This window comes from Prionailurus viverrinus, chromosome B4 (assembly GCF_022837055.1).
Source record: "Prionailurus viverrinus isolate Anna chromosome B4, UM_Priviv_1.0, whole genome shotgun sequence".
NCBI lineage: Eukaryota > Metazoa > Chordata > Mammalia > Carnivora > Felidae > Prionailurus > Prionailurus viverrinus.
The window spans coordinates 26,644,443-26,664,835 of record NC_062567.1 but is presented as its reverse complement, the minus strand read 5'-3'; the positions used below and the strand labels follow the sequence as shown (position 1 = coordinate 26,664,835).

Here is a 20,393-nt window from a genome sequence, read left to right as displayed (position 1 = left end):
CCTGTAGGCAGCATATAGATGGATCTTGTATTTTTTATTCATTCTGATACCCCATGTCTTTTATTGGGCATTTAGTACATTTACATTCAGAATGATTATTGAAAGATACAGATTTAGTGCCACTGTTATCTGTGGGCTTTGTGTTTGTGGAGATGTCTCTGGTCCTTTGTAGTCTTTGCTGCTTTCCACCCACAGAATCCCCCTTAGAATCTCCTGCAGGGCTGGTTTAGTGGCCTTGAACTTCTTTAGCTTTTGTTTCTCTGGGAAAGCCATTATTTCTCCTATTCTGAATGACCACCTTGCTGGATGAAGGATTCATGGATGTATATTTTTCTTATTTAGCACATTGAATATTTCCTGCCACTCCCTACTGGCCTGCCAAGTTTCAGTGGACAGGTCTGCTATTACCCTTATGTGTCTATCCTTGCAAGTTCAGGCCCATTTGTCCCTAGCTACTTTCAGAATTCTCTCTTTATCTTTGTATTTTGCCAGTTTCACTATATGTCATGGTGTTGACCTGTTTTTGCCGATTTTAAAGGGAGTTTTCTGTACCTCTTGGACTTGAACGCCTGCTTCCTTCCCCAGATTAGGGAAGTTCTCAGCTATAATTTGTTCAAATAAACCTTCTGCCCCTTTCACTGTCTCTTCTTCTGGAACTCCTATGATACAGATACTATTTCATTTCATGGAATCACTTAGCTCTCATAATCTAGTAATTTTCTTTCCCTCTTTTTTTTCAGCTTCATCATTTTCCATAATTTTATCATCTAGTTCATCTATTCTTTCCTCTGCTTCTTCCATCCTGTCACTGTATCTAGTTTATTTTGTATCTCATTTACAGCATTTCTTAATTCATTGTGGCTATCTCTTAGGTCTTTGATATCTTCAGCAATAGATTCTCTGCTATCTTCTATGCCTTTTTCAAGCCCAGCTATTAGTCTTATGACTGTTATTCTAAGTTCTTAGATATATTGTTTATACCTGTTATGAGCACTTCTCTGTCTGTCATTTCTTCCTGGATTTTCTTTTGAAGAGAATTCTTCCTTTTTGCCATTTTGGATAGGTTTCTGTCTTTTATATATTTTAATAGCTTTTTATTAATCCTGTGCCTGCAAGTACTACTGTATTAAAAAGGGGCCATACACTGTCCATGGCCTGGAACTTCAGGAAGTGTTTTTGGAGTGTGTTGCATGCACTCTGTTGTTACTTTTTGGCTGCTCTCTCCCACTTGTCAGTCCTCTGCAAAGCTCCTCTTTGCTTGTAGTGGTGGAGTGTTTCTACCTTCCACCAGGTGTGTTTTGAAGTAAAGGAGGGGGGGAAGCTTGATCACATACAAAGAGAAAAATGAAAGTGGAAAAAAAGAGACCAAGAAGACAGTAAAACAAACAAACAAACAAACAAACAAACAAATCAGGCTTAATCCAGAGAGAGAGAAAGGAAAATAAAGGAGATGCAGAAAAGGTATAAAAAGAATAAAGTAAAAATGCCTGATTAAAAAAACAAAACAGAAAAAAAATATATATGATAAAAATTGATCAAAACCAAATCAGAAACTATAAGCCTGATTCCAACAGAAAAAAGAAGGAGAGGGTAGAAGGAAAATGAAAAGGAAAGGGAAAGAAAGGGAAGGGAGGAAAGGAGAGGAAAGGAAAGGAAAGGAAAGGAAAGGAAAAAGACCAAGAAAAGGAAAGGAAAGAACAAAAAGAAAGGAAATGAAAGGAAAAGATAAGAAGAAGACAGACTAACAGACAAAAACAAAAACCAATTATCTGTTGCTAACTGGGTCCTGTGGCTGTGCTGGCTGGTGCAGTCTTCCTCCAGTAGATAAACAGTTGCCAGGCACAGAGGAGGGGGGTTTGGTGTAAGTTGGTCCCGCCTCCACTGGGGCCCACTTGTGCTGCTCCCTGAAGTCTCACTGTGTTCCTGTTGAGGAGAAAAATAGCAACACCCCAATCTCTCTGCCCCAGACCAGATGTCTCAAACCACACTGTTCAGGCAGCCCTTACAGAGTAGCGCAGGCAGTGGGCTTACCCTGCTCCAACAGTCTCCCATTCCTGCTAAGTCCTCAGTTGGGATTCTAAACCTGATGTCTTAAAGGGCCCTGCACTATGTAGATCCTGTTCTGGTGATGTAGTGCCCCTTAGTGCCGCCAATAAAAGGCCTTTGGCTGGCGCCTGCATTGTCTTTTCTCCTTGAGGAGGCAATAAACCCTCTTCCCACAGTACTAGAGGAAGGGAACTGTTCTCTCCCGGTGCACTCCTGAGATGGCTGCTGTCTCCCAAGGCTGGCATCCTCCCATCAGGCACAAGCACACGCAGTGGCTTCAGTCTGGAGAGTCATACACTTTTGACAACTCTGATTTTCAGCTCCTGAGGCTGTTTGCAAAATAGAAACTAGTACTCTCTGATTTCTTGTTCTCTAGTCAATGGTCCAGAGAAGTTTTCCTTACACTAACTCAAAACAGCAATTCTACAACCTGTCTACCTTTCCCTTTGTCTCTCCACAGAATGAGTTTCCTCCCCTCTGTACCTATTCCATTTTCTCCCCCAATTCACATACATGCACCTCGATCCTGCCAAACTGTCTCCCTCCACCTGTGGAGATCCTTCTGCCACCCTGCAGATTGATTTCCTGGGTGTTTCCAAGTGATGTGACCTCAATACAGCTGTGTTTGAGGGATGAGAGAAATCCCATCTCCAAATTCTCCACCATCTTAACTCCTCTCCTTGTGTACTGTTCATAGAAATGTAAGTTGTTACAACTACTATAGAAAACTGTATGGAGGTTCTTCAAAAGATCAAAAATAGAACTAGCATATGTTCCAACAATTCCACTTCTAGGTATTTTTCCAAAGGAAACAAAATAGTAACTCAAAAAGATATCTGAATTCCCTTGTTCACTGTAGCATTAATTACAATAGTTAAGACATGGAAGCAATCTAAGTGGCCATCAATAGATGAATGGATTTTAAAACTGTGACTTACACATATATAGGAATATTATCCACACATAAAAAGAAGAAAATACTGCCTTTTGTGACAACCTGCATGCAATGAGGGGTTATGCTAAGTGAAGTAAGTCAGAGAAAAAGACAAATACTATGATTTCACTTATAGGTAGAGCTAAAAAAAGAAAAGGAGGAGGAGGAGGAGGGGGAAGAAGAAGAAGAAGGAGAAGAAGGAGAATAAGAAGGAGGAGGAGGAGGAGAAGGAGGAGGAGGAAAAGGAGAAGGAGAAGGAGAAGGAGAAGGAGAAGAAGAAGAAGAAGAAGAAGAAGAAGAGCACCACCACCACCACACAGAACAGACTGGTGGTTGCCAGAACCGGAACAAGGGCAAATGGGTGAAAATGGTCAAAAGGTACACATGTCCAGTTATAAAATAAATAAGTCCTGGGGATATAATGTACCACATGGTGATTATAGTTAATGATACTATATTATATACCATAAAGTTGCTAAGAGAGTAGACTTTAAAAGTTCTCAGCATAAGAAATAAATTGTATCTATGTGTGGTGATAGATGTTAATTCTGCATATTGTGGTGATCATTTCACAATATACAGCTAACCCTTCAACAATGTGGGGGTTAGGGGCTCTGACCTCCCCCATACAGTCAAAAATCAATGTATAATTTTTGACTCCCTTAAACCTGAACTACTAACACCCTACTGTTTACCAGAAGCCTTGATGATAGCTAATACAGTTGATTAACAGATAGCTTGTATGTTATATGTACTTTCTACTGTACTCTTATAAAGTATGACAAAGAAAAATGGTATTAAGGAAATCATAAGGTACATTTATAGTACTATATTTGAAAAAAAATCTTCATATAAGTGGACCTGCATGAACATAGACCCTTATGCTGTTCAAGAATCAACTGTACATATACATTGAATCATTATGTTGTACTCTTGAAAGTAATATAATATCACATGTCAATTATATCTCAATAGAAAGAACCTTAAATCATAAAAGATAAGAATTGGAATTAAAACTGGAACTAAATATAAGGAAATAAACCTACTGGCATAAGTAAGAAAACAATAATGCAAACAAATCAATAAAGTGTTTGAAATATACACTTACTCCTGCACAAAACAGTGGAGGGGTAAAGTGTAAACAAATCACAAATCTTGTTTAGTAAGCTTATTTTTCTAGTGTTTTCTCTAGTGCTCTGCATTCTGAAACAATTTAAGAAGTACTAAAATACAGATCAAATGATTAAATATATTGATGTTGTGTAGATTGATTCACACTTCAGAAGGCAGGACATACGTGAAATAGAGAAAGGAAAGAACAGGTCTTGAAGGAATAGATTGGAATTGAATATTTCTGTGAGAAATAATTATTTCTAAATATTTCTATAATATGCATGAATATGCATATTCATGTATATGTTCACATGTATATGTACATAAGCATAGGTGAGTATGGCTATGCCTATATATAATATATGTACATGTATGTTGATATGCATATGTGTTTACACTGAAGCATTTTTAACAGCCAAATTCCCATGTGTGATCTTTTAGGCCCAACCTTAGACAATTGCAAAGGCCTTATCTGGCAGTTGTCACAGGGGGAATCTTCAGATTCCACGCTAGACTTGATTCACAGCCAGTGAAGTGTAGACATTGGCAGTGGTTGCAGTCAAAGACTAAGGCCCATACAACTGGAAATATCTGCATTACTAATCCATGTGACTCAATTTTGAGGCATTTTTATGCATGGAGGATTCATCTAAGATACTGTACTGTTCATATGCTTCTACATAGTTTGGTTTTTCATTATCATTTCATTGTAGACATTTTTATTAGTTTTGATAGCTTTCACTTCTTTTATTCCTTGCCCTCCCACCACTAACTCACTTCAGCCTCCAAGTCTATACAACAAGAAGAGCCTTTTGTTTGAAATTTCTTTGGTTGTAAGATGATCTTCTCACAACCTACCCCTGCCAGCACTGATATTCTGACTCTCCAATGCTGTTCTATGGAGGAAAACGGAAACCTGATGTAACTGGAAACTTTTCTTGTTTAGACTCTTTCTAATAAATTACAGTAACAGAATAAATGCTTAATTTCACTTTCAATTTGGCTTGCTATCTTAACTAACCAACTTAAAAACAGGTAGCTCTCTCCTTACAAATTAGTGCAGCCAGCAATGTGGTCAATTAAGCACAATTCCCTTCTAGAAGGAACATTAGTGAATCCTCAGGGCTCCATAAAGTGATACTACTAGGTCATGTGCAAGAGTCAGAGGGTCCATAGGGCACATGACAGTTCAGGTCAGGGTGTCTCAGGATGTGCTAGCGGACTCTGGAGCATGCTTTAAGAGAGTGCTATTTTATTATTTACTTTTAATTTCTGAGAGGGAACAATGGTTCTTCTATTTATTTCCTTTTTTTTTTTTGGCTAAGATACCCAGTGGGTAGGTAGAATTGAACATCCAAGAGGAATTTTGATAAAGCTGGAGAAGCAAGACCTTAGCTATTACTTATAGTTTTACCAGCTATGGAACCAAAAATTGAAAACCCTGCATGCTGGTTGTACCCAATACTATTATTAGTTCTACTGTAGTGGGAACTGATGGGCAGTTTATGATGCAGAGATTTACTGAGATTCATGCTTTAGCAAAAGAATGTAGAGTCCTGAGAACCACTTTGTCCGGTGACCTGAAGAAACTTTTAAGACTTGGATAAGTCATCTTCATGTTTAAAGAAGTAATATTTTTAAGAAGTAATCATGTGGTATTCATTTTTCTCTGACTTATTTTGCTTAGCAAAATGGCAAGATTTCATTCTTTTTGATGGTTGAGTAATATTCCATTGTATGTGTGTATATACATATATATGTGTGTATATACATAGATATACATATATATGTATATATATGTGTATACATTTGTGTATGTGTGTGTACACACACACACACAAACACACCATCTTCTTTGCCCATTCATTAGTCTAAGGACATTTGAGTTCTTTCTATAGTTTGGCTATTGTTGATAATACTGCTACAATCATCGGGGTGCATGTGCCCCTTTGAATCTATTTTTGTATCCTTTGGGTAATACTTAGTAGTGCGATTGCTGGGTTATAGGGTAGTTTTATTTTTAACTTTTTGAGCAATTTCCATATTATTTTCCAGGTTGTCTACACCAGTTTGCATTCATATGTGGAATTTAAGAAAGAAAACAGATGAACATATGGGACTGTAAAAAAAGAGAAAGGGAAGCAAACCATAAGAGACTCTTAACTATATACAGAAAAATGAAGGTTGTAGAGGGTGGTGGGTGGAGGATGAGCTAAATGAGTGATGGGTATTAAGGAGGGCACTTGTTATGATGAGCACTGGATGTTATTTTAAGTGATGAATCACTAAAATCTATTCCTGAAACCAATATTACACTATATATTAACTAACTAGAATTTAAATAAAATGTTAAAAAAAAATAAAGTAGTCAAGTAATATTGTTGGTTTCCTAATACAAAAAAACCCTTTCTCAGAGAGTTTTGACAATGGATACATTGCACAAGGAGATGGAAGAAAGGGGTATGAAAAAAACACAGACGTTCAAGACTCTCTTCTTACTCAGCTGGGTACTGTTTTGGATTTGACAGATGATTCATTCTTGCCCTTGTAAAACATGTTTTAACTATAACTGAAGAGGCTGTAGTGATTTCATGAACCGCCCATTGTACTTAGGATATACAATAAAGGTATGAGGATAGTAGATGATATTACTTTTTACCAGACTCAAAATTATAGGTTCATTTGTGCCGCTATTGCTGGACATTAAGCTCAGTTAAACAAAGTTTCAAGGTCAGGGCAATTAGTCTATGATATTATCTGGATCTTAACTGGAAAATTTCTGGACAAGTAATAGTGGATACTGCCAAGACAGCAATGATTGACCATAAGAGAGAGTGATATAAAAATGGTAATCTAGTAAACACTCCTGGACCATCGAGGCAAAGGTTTTAAAGAGATCAAATAGTGTGTTTATCCAAAAATAGGCTTAGACCCAATAAGTAGACTAATGGGCTCTTTTCCTAGAACATTATGGCCAGGTAGTGGGATAAGTGGCTCAACAGACCCACTACTTATGGTAATGGATCCTTTGATTAATACAGGTGCTATGCTTCTGTTTTTCCCAGTGATCCTTGCCAAGAATCAGAGTGCTCCACCAACTATTACCAAGACATTATGGCTTTCAAAAATAAATAAGACAATGGGTTTGTCCAGGCCTCATGTACCCACAGTGGGGGAGGCAGGGAGGGAATGTGAAGACTTCTGCTCTCATCATAGTTCAGTGGAGATGTGTAGGAAACTTTCATTTCTGGGCCTTTGAGATACTGGTGCATAGAAGACAATGATCTCCACAACGTTTGACACCAAGATGAGGTGGAAACCAATAATGTTCATTGGCTTGGGGTCCAAAGCCACCACTAATGGGAAACTTACTCAAAATTCCACAATGATGTGTCCACTCAGGCCACCTCAAAACTCTACCCCCACTACTACATGTATTGTCAGTATAGAAGTATTACCTACATGAATGTCTATTTGATTTCACCTTAACCCTTGGTAGAAATTGCCACTTTAGCAAGACAGGTGGAAGACTGTGAAGCTACCCAACTATTAGCATCTAGTACCTTGTTTCTCAAAAACATCCACCAGGGGAAATAAAATAAGTAACTGCCCTTATTGATGAGCTTAATGAAGCAAAAATTCTTCCTGTGACTGCTTCTCCATTAAATAACTCAATATACCTTAGGTATATGTCCTTGTGTGCATAGAGACTCCAGTGATTATTCATAGCTCGGTGATGTAGTACTGAGGCACTAGTTGCATCCAAATATTATGACTGTCATGGAAGTTAATATCCATAGTGAAGGAATTTGGTATTCTGCAATAGACAGTACAGATACCCTATCCAGAAACTTTGTACACATAGATGATCAAGATAAATTTGTCACATGTGGATTGGATTGCAACCCGCCATTAATATTCTTTCACAAGGCTCCATAAATCCTCCAACTATCTGTGTCAATAAACAGTTATGACCTAGAAATGTTCTAAACTCAGAGAGAGCACTAGGCTTCCATTCTATTAATACATCCAAGTGGGCCCAGACAAGGGCACAACTTAACAAGGACCAGACATCCTATAGACCTACACGTGGCAACATAGCTGGACCATTAAAACAAACAAGGCACAGTTACCAAGTACCTAATAGAAATTCCTGGGCATAATCTGTAAGCAGCACAATGTCTCAACCCAGAGAACAAGACTACCAATCTTTGGCCCATTCTGCTTCAACGAATGAAAATGAGGCATAAGTACTGGCAGAAATATTTGGCTACTTGCACTCTCATATTCCCCATGTGGGGTTTTTTATGACATTCATCTATTAGGTTACCTCAAAGTCCCTCCTTTTAGTGGGGCCACAGCCAAGAGAATGTATTTGAAGCCTTCCAACAGGACTCGTAGGGTGCCTTTCCTCTAGGCTCCTCTGATCATTTGCTATATGACTCACAGTTCTCAGTAACATCTCTGTTTACCAATTAGAGTTGTGGTTGAAGGCCTCTGCCACAGGTCAGAAACATCTACCACATCCTGCTGAAAGGCTTGCATCCTTTGCAAGAAAATTACTGGCCCATAATTGGCCTTGGTGTCTGAGTGTAGAACTTATGATTGTGAAATAATATTACAACCAGAAATACCAATGAAAGTTATGAAAAATTTGACTTTTGTTCTCTAATTATCTTAGGGTATTTACAATTAAGGCCAAAGGAACTACAAATGTCCCATAAAATATGATCTCAAACATATACTCATGAACCAAAGGGAAAAAAATCTTCTACTGAATTTAATTAAAATAATTTAAAGTTATCTTTAATTGTACTTACTAATGTTTCTTTCCCCTTTGGATGTTCTCTGTTTCTTTACTTGCATTTGTGTTTTTGATATTGAATTTTAGTTTTCATCAAGCACAAGATTTCCATCTAGTACTCCAAACTGAGCTACATAAAGAGACATATTTAGTTGAATAAATATAGAAACAGATCTGTTGTGAAACCCCTAACTTTCAAGTTTATAACAAGTATAAAGCAGAATTTATCCTCATTTCTATAAAGTTATAAATAAATTGCCATAATGTCAGATCTGACATGAAAATAGGAGAATTTTAATATATATGTATTAAAACTATCTCATAATTTCATTAATAATCCTGGGCATCAAATGTACTTTATGTCAATCTCTGTTAGGCATTTTATGCTTAAGTTAAAATTTAATCATAGGACAAGACATCAGCAAGATGGAGGACTAGTAAGGTCCAGGCCTTCATTCCCCCACAAAAACACTGAGTTAGCAACAGTGTACAAACCAAAACACCTTTTAGAGAACTATAAAAACCAGTTTGAAGCTGCTTTGCCCAAGTGAATTACTTACCAAGAAAAACTGCACCAAAAAGAATAACAAGGATTATGGCATTTTGCCCACTTTAGACGCACCCTTTCCCTGGTGTGGCATGCCACAATCACAGGGAAGCCTCCCAATTTCCAGCTTCTCTCTTGGGATGAAAAGAAAAAGGTGGAACTTGTACCTAACTTTGTGGAAAATCTGGGAGCACCTGAGTTACTGGTTTCTATCTTTCCTGACTTGAAACACTGATGGAAACAGCTGCATAGATAAATACCAGGTTGGAAGCTACTGAAAACAAAGGTGAGTACCATGGCACATTAGAGGTATAGGATGTATGTAATTCTGCACATGACAGAGGAGCAAGAGATTACAGGAAGAAAAATACTACAGGAACCAAAACTAAAAACTCCTGAGAAGAAATAGGGGAGACCCTCTTAGGGAAATTATGAGAGTTAAAAGCAGCCATGAATAAAAGAGCATACATGAGCCCAGAGAATACACATTCCCCAGAAAAGGTTTGAGAAGTCTCAGAACCTCTCTGCAAGGCTGATTTGTCAAAGTATTTCCCTGCATGAAGCCAGTTTGTAAATACTGAGAGAGATGCTGTGCTTTCAAAATCATAAATCTCAACAAAAATGACAAGACATACCACAACAAACAAACAACAACAAAAACATGCCTTAATGAAATAAGGAATATGATGCCTGAATAAAATTTAAATAGCAGCATTATCAACAACAGCCAAATTACAGAAAGAGCCCAAATGTCCATCGACTGATGAATGGATAAAGATTATGTGGTATGTGTATATATAATATTCCATCATATATATATATATAGTATATATATATATATTATAATATATATAACATATATGTGGAATACACATATATTATAATGGAATTATAATGGAATATATATGCATATATATATGCATATATAATGGAATATTACTCAACCATAAAAAAGAATGAAATCTTGCCATTTCAATGACATGGATGGAGGCTAGAGAATATTATGCTAAGTGAAATAAGTCAGTCAAAGAAAGACAAATACCATATGATTTCAGTCATATGTAAAATTTAAGAAACAGAAAAAATACACATAGGGAATAAAAGAGAGGAAAATCAAGAAACAGAGTCTTAACCATAGAGAACAAACCAGAGGGTTACCAGAGAGGAGGTGAGTAGGGGGAATATGTATTCAATAGATGATGGGGATTAAGAAGTATATTTGTTGTGATGAGCACCAGGTGTTGTATGTAAATGTTGAATCACTAAATTCTACACACAAAACTAATATTACATTTAATGTTAACTAACTGGAATTTAAACAAACACTTGGAAAAAATATCAACAAAGGTATAGAAACTGTTTTTAAAAATTCTGGAACTGAGCAATACAATAACTGAATTGAAAAATTCACTAAACGTGTTCAATAACAAATTTTCTCAGGAAGAAAAAGAATAGAAACCTGGAAGACAAGTCACTTGAAATTTCTGGAGTAAGAAAAAAAAAGGTGAAGAAACCATAAAGGATTTACCAGACACTATCAAGTTGACCAAGATACACAATATAGAAATCCCAGAGTGGAAGAGAGGGAATAAGGAGCAGAGACTCTATTTGAAGAAATAATGACCAAAAAAATCCCAAATTTGAGAAAAGAAATGGATGTACAAATTCAACCGGCTGAATGAACTCTAACTAGGAAAAACCCAAAAGACCAACACTGAAACACATTACAAACTGTTAAAAGACAAACACATGAAAAGATGCTCAACGTCATGCATCATCAGGGAAATACAAATCAAAACCACACTCAGATACCACCTCACGCCAGTCAGAGTGACTAAAATGAACAAATCAGGAGACTATAGATGCTGGAGAGGATGTGGAGAAATGGGAACCATCTTGCACTGTTGGTGGGAATGCAAACTGGTGCAGCCACTCTGGAAAACAGTGTGGAGGTTCCTCAGAAAATTAAAAATAGATCTACCCTATGACCCAGCAATAGCACTGCTAGGAATTTACCCAAGGGATGCAGGAGTGCTGATGCATAGGGGCACTTGTACCCCAATGTTTATAGAAGCACTGTCAACAATGGCCAAATTATGGAAAGAGCCTAAATGTCCATCAACTGATGAATGGATACAGAAATTGTGGTTTATATACACAATGGAATACTACATGGCAATGAGAAAGAATGAAATATGTAGCAACGTGGATGGAACTGGAGAGAGTTATGCTAAGTGAAATAAGTCATACAGAGAAAGACAGATACCATATGTTTTCACTCTTATGTGGATCCTGAGAAACTTAACAGAATACCATGGGGGAGGGAAAGGAAAAAAAAAGGTTAGAGAAGGAGGGAGCCAAAACATAAGAGACTCTTAAAAACTGAGAACATACTGAGCGTTGATGGGGGATGGGGGATGGGTACTGAGGAGGGCACCTGTTGGGATGAGCACTGGGTGTTATATGGAAACCAATTTGACATAAATTTCATATTAAAAAAAAGACAAACACAAAGATATAATCTTAAAAGCAGCCAAAGAAAAACAATTTGCTACATATAAGGAAGCCTCTATAACTTTACACCAGTAGATTTCTCAGCAAGAACCTTGTAGGCCAGAAGACATTGGGATAACATATTAAAAATGTCAAAAGAAAATACTGTCAACCAAGCATACTATATTTGGCAAAATTGTCCTTCAAAAATGAAGGGAAAATTAAGACTTACCCAGATAGCAAAAGCTGAGGAAGTTCCTAGCACTAGACCTACCCAGACAGAAATGCTAAAGGGAAGTATTTCAAGTTGAAATGAGAGGACATTAAATGGCACCACAAAGGTATATAATAATATATTTTTGTGTTTAAGATAAATGTATGTACAAATGTAGACACCTATGTTATTTAAATTTTGATGCATAACTTAACTTTTAATTCTTATATAGAATTTAGAGAAAAGCATAAAAATAACTATAAATCTATGCTAATGGGCACACAATATTTAAAGATGTAATTTGTGATATCAATAAATAAAGTCAGGGGAGCAACATTAAAGGAGAACAGTTGTATGACTGAAGTATGTATGTGATTAAAATAAATTGTTTTAACTTTAAGACGTTCAATGTAATCCATGGTAACCACAAATAAAACATTTATAGAATATACATGTTATATAATGAATGTTCATATCCTCCCAAACTCAGCATTGAAGCCCTAGCCCCAATGTGATGCTTTGGAGATAGGGGCTTAGGAAAGTAATTAAGGTTAGTGATAACTCAAAGGTAAAGTCTTCATCTAACAGCATTAACATCTTAATAAGAAGAGACACCAGAGAGTGTGCACATATGCATGCTTGGGCCCTCTCACTCTTTCCATGTGTGCACAAAGAAAAGATTATATGACTACACGGAAAATGGTGGACACTCCTGAGCCAAGAGAAGAGGTGAATAAAATCTATCTTACCAGCACCTTGATCTTGGACTTCCTCCTCCAGAACTGTAAGAAATAAGTCACTTTTTAAAGTGACCCTGTCTATGGTATTTAGTTACAGCAGCCTGAACAGACTCATACAGTACACAAAAGGAAATTAGAAAGAAAGCAAATCCTGTCATTATAAAAAAAAATTAATCAAATACAAAGGAAGACAGTAAGATAGGAAAAGAGAAGCAAAAATATGCATGATACAGAAAACAGTTAACGAAATGGCAATAGTGTCTTTCCCTATCCAATTGTATACCATCTAACTGAATAGCCTAAAATAAATGCATGAATATTTAGAAAAACACAACCTACCAAAGTAAATGGGTTAAACTTCCAAATCAAAAGATACAGAGTAGATGAATGTATAAAAACAAACTAAAACAAACCAAGACTCACATATATGGTGTCCATAAGAGGCTGTAGATCTAAGAGTGAAAGTGAAAGGACGGAAACAGATATTCCATGTAAATGGTAACCAAAATAGAGCAGAGGTGGCTATACTATTAACAGTCAAATGAGACTTTTAGTCAAAAATTATTACAAAAGAGAGGTGCCTGGGTGGCTCAGTCGGTTGGGCATCCAACTCAGGATCAGGTCATGATCTCACAGTTCATGGGTTCAAGCCCTGTGTCGGGCTCTGTGCTAACAACTCAGAGCCTGGAGCCTGCTTCAGATTCTGTGTCTCCCTCTCTCTCTCTGCCCCTCCGCCACTCATTCTCTGTCTGTCTCTCTCTCAAAAATAAACATTAAAAAAAAACTATTACAAAAAGACAAATTAAGACATCTGATAATAAAAAGTTAATTCTTCAAGAATAATAACAATAATAAATATCTATGCACAATACATGAAACTTCTAAATATATGAAGCAAACATTAATCAGAATGAATAAAAAATAGGAAATAAAACGAAAATTGTAGTACACTTCAATACCCCACTTTCAAATAATGGAAAGAACAATAAGGAAATCGGAGTACTTGAAAAACACTACAGAGAAGTTGGACATTACAGATATATGTAGAAATCTCCAACAATAGCAGAATACACATTTTTCTCAAGTGTACAGGGAACATTTTCCAGGATAGACCACATGTTGGCCACAGGTAAGTCTTAACAAAATTTGAAAGACTGAAATCATGCAAAGTAACTTTTCTGATCACAATGAAAAGAAACTAAAAATCAACAGTAGCAGAAACACTGAGAAATCCACACATATATTGAAAATTTAAAATACATTCTTAAAAAACCAAGGGGTCAAAGCAGAAATCATAAGGAAAATTAGAAAATATCTTGAGATAAATGAAAATGAAAACCTAACATCCAAAATGTATGCAATGTAGTGGAAGTAGTTTCAAAGGCAAATTTAAAACTATGAACACTTACATTAAAAAGTAAGAGGGGAGCCTGGATAGTTCAGTCAGTTAAGCGTCCAATTCTTGGTGTCACCTCAGGTCATGATCTATCACAGGTGGTGAGTTTGAGCCCCACATCCAGCCCCACATCCAGCCCCGCATCAGGCTCCTCACTTGTCAGTGCCTGGATTCTCTCTCTACCTCTCTCTCTGCCTCTCCACTGCTAGCTCTGTCTCTCAAAATAAATAAATAAACTTAAAAAAAGGAAGAAACATCTCCCCCCAAAAAACAATCTAGCTTCACACCTCAATGAACTAGCAAAAGAAGAAAAAAAAACAATCCAGAGCTATCAGAATAAAGGAAATAATAAATATTGGAGTAGAGATAATGAAATGGAGAATAGGAAAACAATAAAGAAAATCAATGAAACCAAGAATTGGTTCGTTGAAAAAATTAAAAAAAAATGAAGCATATAGCTAGATTAGCTAGGATGAAAAGGAACAAGATTCAAATAATTATATAAAAAATGAAAGAAGGTATATTACAACTGATACCACAAGAATAAAAGGATTATAAGAGAACATTACAAACAATTCCATGCCAAGAACTACACAACATACCATCTGAATCATGAATAAACAGAAAATCCAAAATAAGTAGTAATAAGTAGTAAACAGATTAAATCAGTAATCAAAAACCTCCCAACAAATTAAAGACCAGGATCAGATAGCTCCACTGGAGAATTCTACCACGTATTTAAAGATAATTTAACACCTATCCTCCTCAAACTGATCCAAATAAATGAATGAAAGACAACACTTCCAAACTCATGTTATTAGGCTAGCACTATCTTATACAAAAGCCAGACAAACACACTACATGAAAAGAAACTTACAGACCAGTATCCCTGATAAACATACATAAAAAATCCTTAACAATATACTAGCAAACAGAATTAAAGAGCTTGTTGAAAGGATTAAACTCAGAGCTAAGTGGGACTTTTTTCCTGAAATGCAAGGATGAATCAATATATGAAAATCAATTAATGTCATGTGCTAATATTAACAGCATTAAAACACACAAACACACAAACACACACACGACCATCTCAACTGAAGCAGAAACAGCATGTGAAAAAATTCAACATCCTCTCATTATTAAAGTAAAAGACCAAACATTTTTCCTCTGAGATAAGAAAAAAGGAAAGATGAACATTCACTATTTCTATTCAACAGTACTAGAAGTCCTAACCATAGCAGTTGAGTGAGTGAGTGAGTGAGTAAATAAATAAATAAATAAATAAATAAATAAATAAAATTTACACAGAAAGAAGTAAAATTATTTCTGTTCACAGATAACAGGATCTTTATACATAGAAAACCCTAAAGGGTCATATAAAATGTATTAGAATTAATGAATGAATTCAGCAAAAGTTCAGGATACAAAATCACGGTACAAAAACTGTACATTTCTATATCCTATCAATGTAAAATATGAAAAGTAAACTAAAAAGAAAAATAAGTCCATCAACAATAATAAAATAAGTAGGAATAAATTTAACCAAGGAGGCAAAATATATGTACACTGAAAACTATAAAACACTACTGAAAAAAATTAAAGACAACACAAATAAATGGAAGACATCTTATGTTTATGGATTAGATAAATTAATATTGCTAAAACATCAGTACTGCCTAAGGCAATCTATAGATTTGTTTAGTGTAATCCCTAAACAAATTTTATGTGCATTTTTTGTAGAGATAGAAATTTAAAAATTCATCCTAAAATTTATACAGAATCTCAAAGAAATAATAACAAACTTAGAGGTCTAACATTTCCTAATTTTAAAACTTATTACAAAGCAAAAGTAATGAAAATAGTTTGCTCGTGGCATAAAGATACATAGACAAATAGAATAGAGATAGGAAAATTGTAGCAGAGTAGGAGGACCCTAGGCTCACCTCATCCCATAAATACAACTGGGAAATTATTAAATCATCCTAAATGCCACATAAATTGGCCTAAGACTAACAGAACAAACTCCAAAACTAAAGGGGGAGAAGAAGCCACATGAAAGAAGGTAGGAAGTGCAGAGATGTGATCTAAGGGCAAAATGGTTCCTAGGGGCTGCTGCAGAAGAGAGATAGCCATGCTTACAGAGAAGGGTTGAGAGAGAGAGAGAGAGAAGCAACAGGGAAATGCACAAAGAGAACCTGTCCCCATAGCCATTGGGTTGGAAAACAAGAGGCTGAATTTCATGAGTTCTTGCAATCAGGGAGGTTTAAAGTCTGGAGTATTAAAGGTCAGTGGGTTTGCCTGGGATAGACCCTGGAGAGCACTGTGCTGCTCTTAGAGAGAAGGCAGGCAAAAAACCGGAAGGCATACAGCATGGATATAGAGATTTGAAGAGTGCCTGGGAGTACCCAGTAGGGAGATTATTTACTCCTCTCAACGCATGTCCCTGAGAGGCAGAATTCACAGAGATACCACTCTAGGAACAAAGGAGCTACCCTGTGCCATTTCCCTCCCCACCACTCTGGATAAACACAGAGCCACCTGCAGGAAGCAGTGCAATGCAGACAAAGTCTGCCTAACTTCCTTACAATAAGCACCATCCCACCACACTTCATTGTAATTGCCCTCTCAGTCATGCTTATCTCAGTCCCAGCATGGTGGGCCCCTCCCCAACAAGACCAGCACAAACCCCTGCCCACTCCATTTCTCCCAACTGCAGAGTTTCACAGGGCCTCAGTTCCAGTGGAGGTAATGACAGGTCTCATTTCACAAACAGACAAGAGCATGCCTGGTTAAAACTCACCACTTTCAGGCCAGGTGCCAAACACTGCCCACAGCAGGCAAGGAGAACCTCTGCAGATAACTTGCCTGAAGGATAGAGCAGCCAAAACACAACACCAGAGAACACACAACACACACTGTAGGCACTCCCTGAAGTGTGAGGCCCTGGGCACTACATGACCTCTTCTTCATAAGGCCAGTATTTTCAGGAGCAGAAGATATAACTGGCTTTTCCAACACAGAGAACAGGCATAAATTTAGATAAAAATTTACAGAAAATGAGAAGACATGGGAATTTATACTAAATGAAAGAACAAGATAAGGCCATGTCCAGAGATCTAAGTAAAACAGATATAATAACATGCCTAATGAAGATTTTAGAGCAATTATCATAAAGGGGACACTTGGCTGGCTCAGGCAGTAAAGTATGTGAATCTGATCTCAGGATCATGAGTTTGAATCCCATGTGGAGGATAGAGATCACTTTAAAAATAAAAAATAGGAGGAGGAGGGGCCAACATGGCAGAGAAGTAGGAGGATCCAAAGTTCCCTCCTCTCTCGAACAAAGCAGAGTTGAGGCCAAAGGACTTTGAACTCCAAGAGTCTGGGTGGCAAAGTGATAGAGATGCTTCTAGGGACCCACCAGGACAATCTGATGGGCCATAGGTACATGATTGCAAACTGGGAGGGATAAAATGAACAAAGGGAAGGGATCCCCTTCTGTGGAGAGACAAAGGGAAGAGAAAGAGAGGCGGAGGAAGTGTAGGATGGTATCTGGACAAGAGAAAAACATGGACTGGACAGAGAAAGATCCAATCTCTAACTGCGAGGCTCTCTTTGGACTGGGGCTGGCTGTCCTGTTCTCGCACGTGGGGAGAAGGGGAGCCAGCCCCAGGCTCTGTAACTAGTTCAGAGATTAAGTCTGCAGTAGGAGAAAGCAATCCCCTCCCTGGAGTGTTGTGGGAAGAAGGCATATATCTGCTCAAAGGAGCAGCACTTCCCCCAAAACATGGGCAGATGGAGTAGGAACCTTAAAGACATCAGGGTTTAAGTCACAGCCAAGCACCAGGGAGGCACAGGAGATGGTGGAAAGGGACAATTGCATGCAGGCCACTGTGAGCCAGCAGAACAGCTCTTCCCTGGAACTAGGACAAATGGAGCAGGAATCTTTAAGACATTGGGGATTAAATCCCAGCCAAGTTCCAGGGAGGCATGAGAGTCATGGAGTGGGACAAACCACCTCGTTTGTGACTGTTGCACAGTGAAGATGGCTTGTACAGAGTGGTTTGGGACACCTGGTCCACGGAGAAGAGACTGGAGCATCACCATTTTTCTCCCCATCACCAACAAGGCTGGGCTTCAGGAAATGGATAGGAGGCCCACAGGAGAGGCAGGACCTGCCTACACTAAATCACTCTGCCCCATGAGTGATGACTGCTTATCTACAAGAGCGAGATTGACACTGACAAACCAGATATCCCCTAGTCCAGACCAGCACTGTTGCACTGCCTTATTTAATCTTCAGACAATTCTTATTATATATATGTATTCAACCCTCCTTTTCTCGTTCTTATCTCTTCTTTCCTCTAGACTGGTTACACTGGTTGTTTGTTTAAGCAGACATATGTAATCTATTCTCTTGATACATGTTCTAAACCTCCTTCCTTATTTTCCTTTCTCTCTCTCTGGATTAAGCCCTATAGTTTCTCTGTCTGGTTAATTTTATTTTCTTTTCTTTTCCCCAGCCCCTGTCATTTCTCTCTTTGTATAGGATAAGGCCTCTTCCAGCAGCACTTCCTCCACCCTGTTGTTTACTTGTAGCTGGTGTTTCTGGTTTTTTGTTTTGTTTTGTTTTTTGTTGTTTGTTTTCCTTTCTAGGGCTTTCAATGAAAAAAATCAAAGCACACCTGGGGGAGGGTCCAAAACATGGTAGGGAGATAAAGTAATCAAAGTCACAACAATAGAGAGCAAGTAACACTCTCCAAAAACCACCTCCTGAAGGGCTAGGCCCTGGACAGTGTATGACCTCTCTTTAATATACTAGTGCTCATAGATGCAGGGCACATAACAAGATTTTGAAACAAATAAGGGACAGAAAACTAGCCAAAATGATGACACAGAAGAATTCTCCTCAAAAGAAATTCCAGAAAGAAATGAGAGATAAAGAATTGATCAAAACACATGTAAACAATATAACTGAAGGAAAATTTAGAATAATAGTCATAAGATTAATCATTGGGCTTGAAAACAGTATAGAAGACAGCAGAGAATCTATTGCTGCAGAGATCAAGGAACTCAATAATAGACATGATGAATTAAAAAATGCTGCAAATGAGGTGTAAAATAAACTAGAGGCAGTGACAGTAAGGATTGGGGAGGCAGAGGGGAAATTAAGTGAATGGAAAAAGATGAAGCTAAGAAAAAGAGAGAGAAAAAACACTGAACCACGAGGGGAGAATTAGAGAGCTAAGTGACTCAATGAAACGGAACAATATCTATATTATAGGAGTTCCTGAAGAAGAAGAGAAAAGGGCTGAAGGTGTATTTGCACAAATCACATCTGAAACAGACATTGAAATCCAGGAGGCACAGAGAACTCCCTTCAGACATAACTTGAATTGATAGTCTGCACTACATATCATAGTGAAACTGGCAAAATACAAGGGCAAAGAGAGAATTCTGAAAGCAGCTAGGGATAAACAGGACTTAACCCACAAGGGTAGACACGTAAGGGTAGTAGCAGACCCATATACTGAAACTTGGCAGCCCAGAAAGGAGTGACAAAAATTTTCTATGTGCTGAATAAGAAAAACATGCAGCCAAGAATCCTTTATCCAGCAAGCCTGTCATTCAGAATAAAAGGAGAGATAAGGGCTTTCCCAAAAAAAACAACAACAAAAAAAACCAATAAAAAAAACTGAATGAATTCATCACCACTAAACCAGTCCTACAAGAGATCCTAAGGGGGACTCTGTGAGTGGAATGTTGCAAGGACCACAAAGTAGCAGAGACATCACTACAAGCATGAAACCTACAGATAACACAATGATGCTAAACGCATATCTTTCAATAATAACACTGAATGAAAAAGGACTAAATGCTCCATCAAAAGACATAAGGTATCAGAACAGATAAAAAAACAAGGGGCCCTTGGGTGGCGCAGTCGGTTAAGCGTCCGACTTCAGCCAGGTCACGATCTCGCGCTCCGTGAGTTCGAGCCCCGCGTCAGGCTCTGGGCTGATGGCTCGGAGCCTGGAGCCTGTTTCCGATTCTGTGTCTCCCTCTCTCTCTGCCCCTCTCCTGTTCATGCTCTGTCTCTCTCTGTCCG

The 20,393-nt window shown here is 37.7% G+C and overlaps 1 protein-coding gene across 18 annotated transcripts in view; it reads right to left on the bottom strand.

Annotated features, from left to right (window-relative positions):
• The window catches only part of LOC125170263 (coiled-coil domain-containing protein 7-like), a 305,241-nt gene that overhangs the window by 150,438 nt on the left and 134,410 nt on the right, over positions 1-20,393 (bottom strand). For all 18 annotated transcript variants that reach the window (XR_007153952.1, XR_007153953.1, XR_007153951.1 and 15 more), the window contains one exon: positions 8,914-9,027. Coding sequence is in view for 14 of the 18 variants with exons in the window: in XM_047866717.1 (XP_047722673.1) it covers positions 8,914-8,959 (46 nt within the window). In the remaining 4 variants the exon portion in view is untranslated. The remainder of the gene's footprint in view (positions 1-8,913; positions 9,028-20,393) is intronic.